This window comes from Aristolochia californica, unplaced genomic scaffold, assembly GCF_029961685.1.
Source record: "Aristolochia californica isolate CCGP_79_NKW_82.1479 unplaced genomic scaffold, dmAriCali1.0.hap1 SCAF_4, whole genome shotgun sequence".
Classification (NCBI taxonomy): Eukaryota; Viridiplantae; Streptophyta; class Magnoliopsida; order Piperales; family Aristolochiaceae; genus Aristolochia; species Aristolochia californica.
In genome coordinates, this window is record NW_027182103.1 from 19,924,010 (window position 1) to 19,936,783 (window position 12,774).

General features: G+C 36.8%; 1 protein-coding gene across 1 annotated transcript; it reads left to right on the plus strand.

Moving 5' to 3' along the window:
• Positions 1-11,200: 11,200 nt before the first annotated feature.
• Positions 11,201-12,367, plus strand: LOC137963120 (uncharacterized mitochondrial protein AtMg00810-like). Its single transcript, XM_068810299.1, has 2 exons — positions 11,201-11,348; positions 11,436-12,367. Exons 1-2 carry the CDS (start codon positions 11,201-11,203, stop codon positions 12,365-12,367), a joined length of 1,080 nt encoding a protein of 359 aa, XP_068666400.1.
• Positions 12,368-12,774: the final 407 nt, after the last annotated feature.

The following is a 12,774-nucleotide window of genomic DNA, read 5'->3' on the forward strand; positions in this document are numbered from 1 at the left end:
TACTTTTTTCTTAAATCAAAACTTGAGTTTTCACTTTCCCTTCATCTCGTTAACAAAAAAAAGAGAGAAATGGAAATTAGATCACAACAAAATGAAAATTTTCGAATTTATGTTTGAAAAGAATTTAAAGCAATAAACAATTGTAAGTAAAGAAAATTTATTCACGCACCACAAATGTACACAAAATTTTCGTTAGCCAAGTTTGGGAAATACCACTAGTTCAACCCTAATAGCTCAAAATTTTATAAGGAAGAGATTTTTCTGCACATGTTTTAAAAACTGGATATGCATACTTGAAACATGTTAAAGATGCAAATGACCTATGGATCCAAACTTTTTAAAGAGAATAACATTAAATTCTCAAGTGAACGTGGAATGGGATATTTACCTGAGTGAAACAAACCATTATTTTGCCCATTTACAAAAAGTTGACCTAACGATCATAGAATTAAAGTGATTTATCATGCGTAACGGGCTATATTTTTGTAAGAAATGACATATGGATTGGGAGTCTACACTCAATTAAAAATACCCCGCCACCCCTTTTTCCCGACAATTGCAGAACATGATATATAAAAACTAAAAAGAGTTTACAATCCCTAAAAATTACAGACACTTTTTGGAATTATCTCTGTCTACATTTTTTCATTGTGTATTTTCATTTTAGATGTATACTTTTTTCTTAAATCAAAACATGAGTTTTCACTTCCCCTTCATCTCGTAAACAAAAAAAAGAGATAGAAGGCACATAGATCACCACAAAATGAAAATTTTAGAGTTTATGGATAGAAAGATTTTAAAGCAATAAACAAATGTAAATAAAGAAAAGTTATTCACATCCACAAATGAACACAAAAGTTTTGTTATCCAAGTTTGGGAAATTCCACTAGTTCAACCCTAATAGGTCGGAATTTTATAAGAAAGAAATTTTTCTACACATGTTTTAAAAAATGGATATGCATGCTTGAAACATATTAAAGATGCAAATGACCAAATGATTCAAACCTTTTAAAGAGAATAACATTAAATTCTCAAGTGAACGTGCGGTGGGATATTTACACGAGTCAAACAAGCCATTATTTTGCCCATTTAAAAAAAGTTGACCTAACGATCATAGATGATTATAAAGTGATTTATCATGCGTAACGGGCTATATTTTTGCAAGGAATGACTTATGGATTGAGCATCATCACTCAATTAAAAATCCCTCGCCTCCCCCTTTTGCCACAAAAACCGATATATAAAAACAAAAAAGAGTTTACAATCTCTAAAAATAACAGACATTTTTTGGAATTATCTCTCTCTACATTTGTGCATTGTTCATTGTGCATTTATATTTTAGAGGTACACTTTTTTCTTAAATCAAAACTTGAGTTTTCACTTTCCCTTCATCTCGTAAACAAAAAAAGAGATAAAAGGCAAATAGTTCACAACAAAATAAAAATTTTAGAGTTTATGTATGGAAAGAATTTAAATCAATAAACAAATGTAAGTAAATAAAATTTATTCACACACTTCAAATGAACACAAAAGTTTTGTTGTCCAAGTTTGGGAAATTCCACTAGTTCAACCCTAATACCTCCGAATTTTATAAGAAAAAGATTTTTCTACACATGTTTTAAAAAATGGATATGCATCCTTGAAACATATTCAAGATGCAAATGACCTATGGATCCAAATATTTTAAATAGAATAACATTAACTTCTCAAGTGAACGTGCAGTGGGATATATACCTAAGTCAAACAAGCCATTATTTTGCCCATTTATAAAAAGCTGACTCAATGATCATAGGTGATTGTAAAGTGATTTATCATGCATAATGGGCTATATTTTTGTAAGGAATGACTTATGAATTGGGAGTCTACACTCAGTTAAAAATATCCCGCCACCCCCTTTTCCAGACGATTGCAGAACCTGATATATAAAAACTAAAATGAGTTTACAATCCTTAAAAATTACAAACACTTTTTGGGATTATCTCTCTCTACATTTGTGCAATGTGCATTTCCATTTTAGATGTATACTTTTTTTTAAATATAAATTTGTGTGTTCACTTTTCCTACATCTCGTGATAAAAAAGAGATAAAAGGCAAATAGAACACAACAAAATGAAAATTTTAGAGTTTATGTATGGAAAGAATTTAAAGGATTAACAAATGTGAATAAAGAAACTTTATTCACACACCACAAATGAACACAAAATTTTTGTTTCCAAGTTTAGGAAATTCCACTAGTTCAACACTAATAGCTCGAAATTTTATAAGAAAGAGATTTTTCTACACGTGTTTTAAAAAATGGATATGCATGCTTGAAACATGTTAAAGATTCAAATGACCTATGGATCCAAAACTTTTAAAGAGAATAACAATAAATTCTCAAGTGAACGTGTGGATTGGGATTCAACAATCACTTAAAAATCTCCAAAAATTATAGACACTTTTTAGAATTATCTCTCTCTACATTTGTGCATTGTGCATTGTGCATTTAAATTTTAGATGAATACTTTTTTATTAAATAAAAACTTGAGTTTTCACTTTCCCTTCATCTCGTTAACAAAAAAAAAAAGAGATAAAAGGCAAATAGATCATAACAAATTTAAAATTTTTTAGTTTATGTATGGAAATAATTTAAAGCAATAAACAAATGTAAGCAAATAAAATTTATTCACACACCACAAATGAACACAAAAGTTTTGTTATCCAAGTTTGGGAAATTCCACTAATTCAACCCTAATTCCTCGGAATTTTATAAGAAAGGGATTTTTCTACACAGTATTTTTTAGAGAAGTGTTTTACCCCCCGCCTCCCCCTTTTCCCGACAATTGCAGAACCAGAGATATAAAAACTAAAAAGAGTTTACAATCCCTAAAAATTATAGACACTTTTTGGAATTATCTCTCTCTACATTTATGCATTGTGCATTTGCATTTTAGATTTATACTTTTTTCTTAAATCAAAATTTGAGTTTTCACTTTCCCTTCATCTCGTAAACATAAAAAGAGATAAAAGGCAAATAGATCACAACAAAATGAAAATTTGAGAGTTTATGTATGGAAAGAATTTAAAGCAATAAATAGATGTCAGTGAAGAAAATTTATTCACACACCACAAATGAACACAAAAGTTTTATTATCCAAGTTAGGAAAATTTCACTAGTTCAACCCTAATTGCTTGGAATTTTATATGAAAGAGATTTTTCTACACATGTTTTAAAAAATGGACATGCGTACTTGAAACATGTTAAAGATGAAAATGACCTATGGATCCAAACCTTTTAAAGAGAATAACATTAAATTCTCAAGTGAACGTGCGGTGGGACATTTACCCAAGTCAAAGAAGCCATTATTTTGCCCATTTATAAAAAGTTGACCTTACGATCATAGATGATTGTAAAGTTATATATCATGTGTAATGGTCTATATTTTTGTAAGGAATGACTTATGGATTGGGAGTCAACAATCAGTTAAAAATCCATCCCCTCCCCCTTTTCCCAATGATTGCCGAACCGGATATATAAAAATTAAAAAGAGTTTACAATCCCTAAAAATTACAGATACTTTTTATAATTATCGGTCTCTACATTTGTACATTGTGCATTTTAGATGCATATTTTTTTCTTAAATCAGAACTTGAGTTTTCACTTTCCCTTTATCTCGTAAACAAAAAAAAAAAAAAGATAAAAGGTAAATAGATCATAACAAAATGAAAAATTTAGAGTATTTGTTTGGAAAGAATTTAAAGCAATAAACAAATGTAAGAAAGTTAAATTTATTCACACACCACAAATGAATACAAAAGTTTTGTTTTCCAAGTTTTGGAAATTCCACTAGTTCAACCCTAACAACTCAGAATTTTATAAGAAAGTGATTTTACTACACATGTTTTAAAAAAAGGATATGCATGCTAGAAATATTTTAAATATGCAAATGACCTATGTTTTCAAACCTTTTAAAGATAATAACTTTAAATTCTCAAGTGAACGTGCGGTGGGATATTTACCCGAGTCAAACAAGCCATTATTTTGCCCATTTACAAAAAGCTGACCTAACGATCATAGATGATTGTAAAGTGATTTATCATGTGAAACGGGGCTATATTTTTGTAAGGAATGAGTTATGGATGGGGAGTCAACACTGAGTTAAAAATCCCCCGCCTCCCTTTTCCCGACGATGGCTGAACCTGATATATAGAAACTAAAAAGAGTTTACAATCCCTAAAAATTAAAGAAACTTTTTAGAATTATCTCTCTCTACATTTGTGCATTGTGAATTTCCATTTTAGATCTATATATTTTTCTTAAATCAAAACTTTAGTTTTCACTTTCCTTCATCTCATAAACAAAAAAAAGAGATAAAAGGCAAATAGATCACAACAAAATGAATGTTTTAGAGTTTATGTATGGAAATAATCTAAAGCAATAAATGAATGTTAAGTAAATAAAATTTATTCACACACCACAAATGAACACAAAAGTTTTGTTATCCAAGTTTGGGAAATTCCACTAATTCAACCCTAATTCCTCGGAATTTTATAAGAAAGGGATTTTTCTACACATGTTTTAAAAAATGGATATGCATGCTTGAAACATGTTAAAGATGCAAATGACCTATGGATCCAAACCTTTTAAAGAGAATAAAATTCAATTATCAAGTGCACATACGGTGGGATATTTACTAGAGACAAACAAGCCATTATTTTGAGTTTTCACTAATCCTTCATCACGTAAACAAAAAAAGTGAAAAAAGGCAAATAGATCACAACAAAAGGAAAATTTTAGAGTTTATATATGGAACGAATTTAAAGCAATAAAAAAATGTAAGTAAAGAAAATTTATTCACACATCTCCTTTCAAGTTATCATAGGTGTCTACTTGAAAGGATGAGATGACAACGATAATAAGGGTATAAACAACATGTGTTCAAGATCATCTTCTTTTTTGCATTGAACCACAAGAATCAATAAATTTTTTCTTCCCTCGCATCCAAACTTGAGCAAGTTCCTCACCTTCACCAATGCCTCCTTTAACATGACCAAGCTTTCAATGGCATCTTCAAACTTGATGACACCAACACTCTAAAGACTCAATGAGGATCTTCTTAATTATCATCTGATAGCAGCCTCTCTTGAAGAATCTCTTGAGACAAAATTGTAATTTATATAGAAATTTCCAAGATTCTCTCCTTTGATTTTGTAATATTTCCTTGATTGATTTGATTAGGGAGCCTAATTTATTGATAAGTTTCTCCTAAAAATGTAATGAAAAGAGTATAAATAGGGGTCTTGGTTGAAGGAAAAATCAATCAAGCCTATTCCCAAATCTCTTGCTCTCTTCTCTCTCCCCAAAAATTTGTCCTCACTCTTCTCTCTCCCTTTCTCTCCTTCTTTACTTTGTCCCTCTTCCTTTGTCCCTCTCTCCCCCTTTCCTAGAAGCCTTCTGTTATGAACTCGATAACAAGCCGGGTAACTCAATGGCACCGTAGGTGAGTCAATGGGTACTGCATATTTTAATTATATTTATGTTTTTATGCTATTTCGGTTTAAATATACCTCAGGCGCATTTTTATAATTTTCACCCTAAACTCATGTTGGCGTGAACTATCTGTGAGGCAAAATGGAAATGAATCGTCAAGACTCATTTTATCTCCAAACAGGATCTGAGGTCTCCTTCTAGAGCTCAGGATCGGGAGTTCCCCTTGAGCTCTAGTTATCCCTTCATAATCCTATCTCATTGTCTTAAATCATAAGGTTTCCCACAGATCTAAGTACTGAACAGCAGCCGAAGCTTCTCTGGTTTTAGCTGCTGTTGTTCGTGGTGTTTCACGGCAGAAACCAGGCTCGGGAAGACGAAGCGACACTCGGGGAGCTGCTGCTGAGGTGATCGGAGAAAAGCCGGTAGGTTGCTTCCAACAACAGGGCAGAAGTGTAGTTGTGTGTTGAGAAGGTCCCCAAGCACGACGACAGCAGAGGAGTGCTGTCGGATTTCCGCCAGAACAGCAGGGCTCTGTTCAGACGTTGAGCCACCGGCGGCCCCTTGCTGTCCGGCCACCGAGCACGACCACGGTGGAGTTCCCTTTTCCCGGTGATGGCAAGGAGGTAGCCATCCGATCAGGCCAACCTCCAGAGATCTGCCCCGTCCATATCGACGAGCTACGGTGATAACAAAGTGTATTGTTTCATTCTGCAACAGCAGCAAGCGGCTGTCCCTACCTCCCCAGATCTGTGGCCCCTCTCTCAGACACTGTTGCTGTCCAGATCCTGTCCAGATCTGTGGGCCAGACCAGTCCAGATCTGTGGGCCTCTCTCTCTCAGACACTATGCTGTCCAGATCCAGCTCAGCCCAGATTTGTGGGCCGTCTCTCTCTGGCAATGTTGCTGTCCAGATCCAGTCCAGATCTGTGGGTCTACTCCATCTGGATCCATCCGTCCCTCGCTGAGTTACTCGATCCATGACTCGGGACCCTAACATCTTGGATCAGGGTAACATGGGGGATCCATCCCACAGTGAAGAACTAAGAAACCTTGCCAGAGAACTGCAGACAGAAAATTAAGCTCAAGATGATGGAACAAATCAATAGTAGAGTTTTTGAGATTATGGCGGGATTAAACCGACCCTTACACTACACGAATAATGGAAGAACACTCTTATAGCAGAGGGGGAGAACAATATTTTGGGCACAATGGCCATCTGGCACATGGTAGAGGGTCAGTACCCAGGTACACAAAAATTGATTTTACCACCTACACCGGATCAGTCGACCCCTTAATTTGGCTACACAAATGCGAAAATTTTTTGCCCACCAAGGCACTTCTGACATGGACAGGGTGAGTTTAGCTGTCTTCCATTTGCTAAACTCAACTCTGGTTCCATTAAGTGGAATTGGATCGCTTGGTCATTGATTGGGAAGAGTTTAAAAAGCTATGCACGATATGGTTCGGACTGCCAGCTTGCAACAACCCTTTGGGGGACTAGATCTTGTTACGACAAACCGAATCAGTGGAAGCATAATAGACTCAATTTCAGGAAAAATTAGTGCGATCACGCCACCTAGTTTGACGAGACCGGCATGTAAATTTGTTTACAGTAGGGCTTACTAATTCCTTGGAACTGGAGGTGGAACTCCATGCGCCTACTGATTAGGGGCGACCGATGAATTTAGCTCGGACAATGGAAGCAAAACAACATATTCAACATAAGAGGAAGGGCTGGCAAGGGGGAGTATCAGTGCCCCAGGATTGCAAGCCTGTAATGAGTTGGTTGTAAATTGATTAACATGATTGTAGGAAACGGATTGTTTCCTTGATCCTGTAATTTTATTCCTTTGATTTTTGGATCTAAATTGATCCTAAAATCAGCATGTAATGTATTATAAATTGCCTCCATCTCGAAGAAGAATACATCATCGAAAAATCATTCTTTAAATCTCTGTTATTGTTTTCGGTTTCTCTGTTTCACATGGTATTAGAGCGGGAGAATTATCCTCTCTTTTTCGTCGCCGAAAGTCGGAGCTAAGTGCTCCCGTAGTTGCCGAAGGAGGAAACCGGAAAAAAAATCATCATGGGGTTGTAGAACTCTATTTTTTCTGCAACTTCGTATTCCGGCGATGTCGTAGCCAAAAGAATCGTCGACGACCTACAACGATCATCGAAGACCGAAGACGACCGCTGACGACCTTACCCCTTGCCTGTTATTGCCGCCGATAATCGCTGTCACCGAGAGAAGCCGACTTGCAGAAAGAGAATAGAGTTCTGCAATGACGGTCCTGTAGGCGAAACCACATCGCCGACAAGTACTAACGATTGCTGACGAGCGCCGACGACGGCACCACCACCCCGTTGTCGAAGGAAGCCGAAGCTCCGTTGACGCTGCCGAAGAAGAAAGGTGATTTTTTTTTTTTTTGAAACTTAGGAACTACTGTGCCTTTATTTTTTTCTGTCGACCCAAACCGGTGGGTCAATCGAATCGGACCGAACCGGACCAGCACCGGACTATAACCGGACCGGACTAGAATTGAACCAGACCAGATCGTTCAGAATCGGACTAGACTGAATCGAACCGAACCGGATTAGACAAGACCAGACCAAATTTCCAGATCGATGGTCACCACTACAGGCACATCCACCAAACTTATCCCATTACCACAGATTCTAGTCCACCAAGACAATTCTGCATTTCCAACTGGAATCATCCTCAATGAGACCAATTATTCATTATGGTCCCAACTCATGGAGATGCGAATTGGCGCACGCAACAAAGCTAGATACCTCACCGGCAAAACAAAAAAACCAGCATCTAGTGATGTCCATCTTGGAGCATGGATTACTGAAAATCAAAGAGTCAAAAGTTGACTTATTGACTCCATGAGCCCATTGCTAATGCAGCGATTTATTCACCTCTCCACTGCCAAGGAGATATGGGAAGCAGTATCAAAAACGTTCTATGATAGATGAAACTTGTATATTTGAGCTGAACCAGAGATCTTTTTCTACCAAACAAAATGGTAGACCGTTATCCACATACTAAAATGAACTGGTTACTATTTTCCAGGAGATTGATCATAGGACTATATCTTAGGAAGGAACAGTAGAAGGGCTAATCCAGTTGCACTCTGTAATGGCTAGGCTTCGGGTTCATATTTTCTTCAGTGGGTTTGACTGCGAGTTTGATCAAGTTCGTGGAGAAATTTTGCTAAAAAACCCCAAACTTGATTTAGAGAGTACATATGCATATGTCAGACACGAATATCAATAGAGACAGACAATGGGGAGCTATCGTCTAGTATCAGAGAACTCAGCGATGTTGGTCAACCAAAACCGACAAGGATCATCAAGCAGTCGGAATCCTCAATCCTTTGGAAAAGGTAACAACTGTGTATATACTCACTACGGAAAAAAATTACATTCACAACAACGATGTTATGAGATTATTGGCTATCCAGAGTGGTGGGATTTCTCAAAAAAACCCCGTAAAAAGATTGCTGGGAAAGCTATGGTTACATCCATGGAAGATAATCAGGAGCTACCTACGATAAATATTGCCCATTCAGGTATTCTCGATAATCCATCAGTATTCTCTGTACATTCTAAGAATAGACCTTGGATTATTGATACAGGTGTATTCAATCACATGACAAAGGATCCCAGTCAGTTACAATCCACTCTACCTTCTCCACAATCTTTTATTTCAATAGCCAACGGTAGTACCTCTCCTATTACTGGGGAAGGATTGGTTATATTATCCAATAATCTTACATTAGACATTGTCCTTGTGGTTCCCTCTCTTGAATATAATATTTTGCCTGTTAGCCAAATTACTTCCACTCTTGCTTGTACTGTAACTTTTTGGCCCTCATTTTGTGTCTTTCAAGACATTCTAACCTGGAAGATTCTTGGTTATGGTGTTAGACGGGGCAAACTCTACTATTTGGAGTTGACAGAGAACAGGGGATCGAAAATCAGTCAGACAAATCAAGCTAGTAGTGAAGATAATACTCAAACAATTGTATGGTTATGGCACCGACGATTAGGCCACCTTTCCTTTGGTTATCTTAAGAAATTGCGACCTCAAATTTTTTCAGGTTTGAATGATGTGCATTTTCATTGTGAAACATGTGAATTGGCTAAGAGCCACCGTATTGCTTATTTACTGAGTTTGAATAAAAGTTTTGAACCTTTTGAGGTTATTCATTCTGATGTTTGGGGTCCAGCTAAGGTTTCCTCTATTTCTAGAGCTCGTTACTTTGTGACATTTATTGATGAATGCACTAAAATGACTTGGGTATCTTTGCTTATACAAAAGAGTGGTGTGTGTCTAGCATTTCAGAAATTCCATACAATGATACATACTCAATACCAAAAGCAGATTCGTGTTTTGCAATCTCACAATGGTAGTGAGTTTGTTAATGCTTCTTTCGAAAATTTTCTGACCAATCATGGAATTTGTCATCAGACCTCTTGTACCTATACTCCCCAACAGAATGGATTGGCAGAAAGAAAGAATAGACAAATTTTGGAAGTAGTGCATGCCTCTCTCTTTGGCATGAACATGCCTCGATTTTATTGGGGCGAAGCAGTCAAATCTGCTGCCTACCTCATCAATCGAACACCTTCTAGAGTACTAGATTTTCAAACTCCTCTACGCAAGCTGCAATCCCTGATTTCAATTCCCCATCTTTCGAATATTGAACCCCGAATTTTTGGGTGTACCGCATATGTTCATATCCCAAAGATCTTTCAAAATAAACTTGATCCATGTGCCAAGCGATGTGTATTTGTTGGCTACTCTGAATTTTAAAAAGGATATCGGTGTTATGATCCACACACCAACAAGCTCCATGTGACTCTAGATGTCTCCTTCCATGAATCAGTACCTTATTATTCAGGGGGAGTTTCTTGAACATCTCTACAGGGGGAGAGTTCAAGTGAAGAGAATATTCCACAAGAAAATAACAGAGGTATTGAGTTTATTGAGTTACAAGCGCTGCATAAATTTTTCAAGTGTCATGATGTGCAACAAGACTGTGATTCAGTAATTTCTCTTGAAGAACCCCCAGAGTTGCCCCTGTCTGCACCAACAATTGAAGAATCAACGCGGAATGTTCCTCCTCAGGTAAATAAGAATCTTGTGTTTGATGAGTCTAATGAAACATGTCTTCCTATAGAAAATATACCCCCTAGATATCCACAAAGATTGAATAGGGGAGTTCCAAAAAAACTGTATGAACCTGATCTTGAAGCCAAGACCAAATACTCAATCAATAACTATGTGTCCACCCATAGGTTGACTAAATCATATGCATTTACTGTTGATCAATTATCCAGGGTTTCTATTCCTAGTAATGTGTAGGATATATTAGCTGATCCAAAATGGAAAAAGGCGATGAACGAAGAGATGGAGGCTCTACAAAAAAATGCAACTTGGGAACTTGTTCCCCAACCTAAAGGAGTAAAAACAATTGCATGTCGATGGGTGTTCACATTGAAACTCAAACAGAATGGAAGTATTGACAGATATAAAGCTAGGTTAGTTGCAAAGGGATATATGCAAAGGTATGGGATAGACTATCAAGATACTTTTGCACCAGTAGCTAAGATAAATACAATTCGCATTCTTATATCTTTAGCAGCAAATTGAGACTGGTCCCTGCAACAATTTGACATTAAAAATGCCTTCCTCAATGGAGACTTAGAAGAAGAAGTCTACATGGAGCTACCACCTGGCGTAAAAAGTAGTTCTTTGTGTCAAGGTGACGTCTGTAAATTGAAGAAGTCATTGTATGGGCTGAAACATTCACCTAGGGCATGGTTTTGGAGATTCTTGGCTACAATGAAGGAGTTTGGTTATAAACAAAGTAACTCAGATCATACTTTGTTTATAAAACACAAAGAAGGAAATGTAACAACTTTAATTGTATATGTTGATGATATGGTCGTGATAGGAGATGACCCAGGTGAAATGCAAGCTTTACAGGAGTATTTAGCCACTAAATTCGAAATGAAGGATCTCAGACAACTTATATATATTATGGGAATTGAGGTTGCAAGATCAAAACATGGAGTTTTCCTTTCGCAGCGAAAATATGTGTTGGATCTTCTAGCCAAAACAGGAATACTTGACAGTAAACAAATAGAGGCGCCCATGGAAATGCATCATAAACTCAGAATTCTTCCAGATCAAATCCCAACAGACAAAGGGCATTATCAGCGATTAGTTGGAAGATTAATCTACCTATCACACACAAGGCCCGATGTAGCATATGCAGTAAGCGTTGTGAGTCAGTTCATGCATGCACCAAGTGAAGAACATATGGAAGTAGTCTATCGGATCTTGAGATACTTAAAGAATACTCCAAGAAAAGGTTTGTTATTCTCAAAAAATGGTATCTGTAATATTGAAGGATATACAGATTCTGATTGGGCAGGTGATCAGACAACCAAAAGATCTACGTCGGGTAACTTTACTTTTGTGGAAGGGAATCTGGTCACTTGGAAAAGTAAAAAACAGAAGGTAGTATCAAGATCAAGTGTTGAAGCTGAATTTCGAGGCATGGCTCATGGTGTATGCGAGTTGTTATGGATAAAGAATAAACTGAGGGACTTAGGGATTGAATACGCCAAACTGATGAATCTTCACTGTGATAACAAGGCAGCCATCGCAATTGGACAGAATCCGATTCAACATGATCGCACTAAACATGTTGAAATTGTTCGTCATTTCATCAAGGAGAACCTCGATGCAAAGATCATACAATTCCGCTTCATTCAATCTGAGAGTCAGCTAGCTGATAAGCTCACGAAAGTAGTATCAGGGAAGGTATTTCATGGTATAATTGACAAGTTGGGCATGATCGATATCTATACACCAACTTGAGGGGGAGTGTTTGCAAGTCTGTAATGAGCTAGTTGTAAATTGATTAATGTGATTGTAGGAAATGGATTGTTTCCTTGATCCTGTAATTTTATTCTTTGATTTTAGGATCTAAATTGATCCTAAAATCAACATGTAATGTATTATAAATTTCCTCCATCTCGGAGAAGAATACATCATCGAAAAATCATTCTTTGAATCTCTATTATTCTTTTCGGTTTCTCTGTTTCACAGAGGTGGAACTCCATGCTCCTACTGATTAGGGGTGAGCGATGAATTTAGCTCGGACAATGGAAGCAAAAAAGCAAATTCAGCATAAGAGGAAGGGCTGGCAAGGGGGAGTATCAGTGCCCCAGGGTGGCAAGAGGGGAGGACTTACTAGCCTCCAGTGACAGGGCCACTAGTGCCAC

What these genes read in the sequence shown, in the direction of transcription:
- LOC137963120 (XM_068810299.1), top strand. Translation starts at nt 11,201, where the DNA reads ATGGAGCTACCACCTGGCGTAAAAAGTAGTTCTTTGTGTCAAGGTGAC. An exon ending in GGAGTTTGGTTATAAACAAA is followed by an intron (nt 11,349 to 11,435) that starts GTAACTCAGATC and finishes TGGTCGTGATAG; the next exon opens with GAGATGACCCAGGTGAAATG.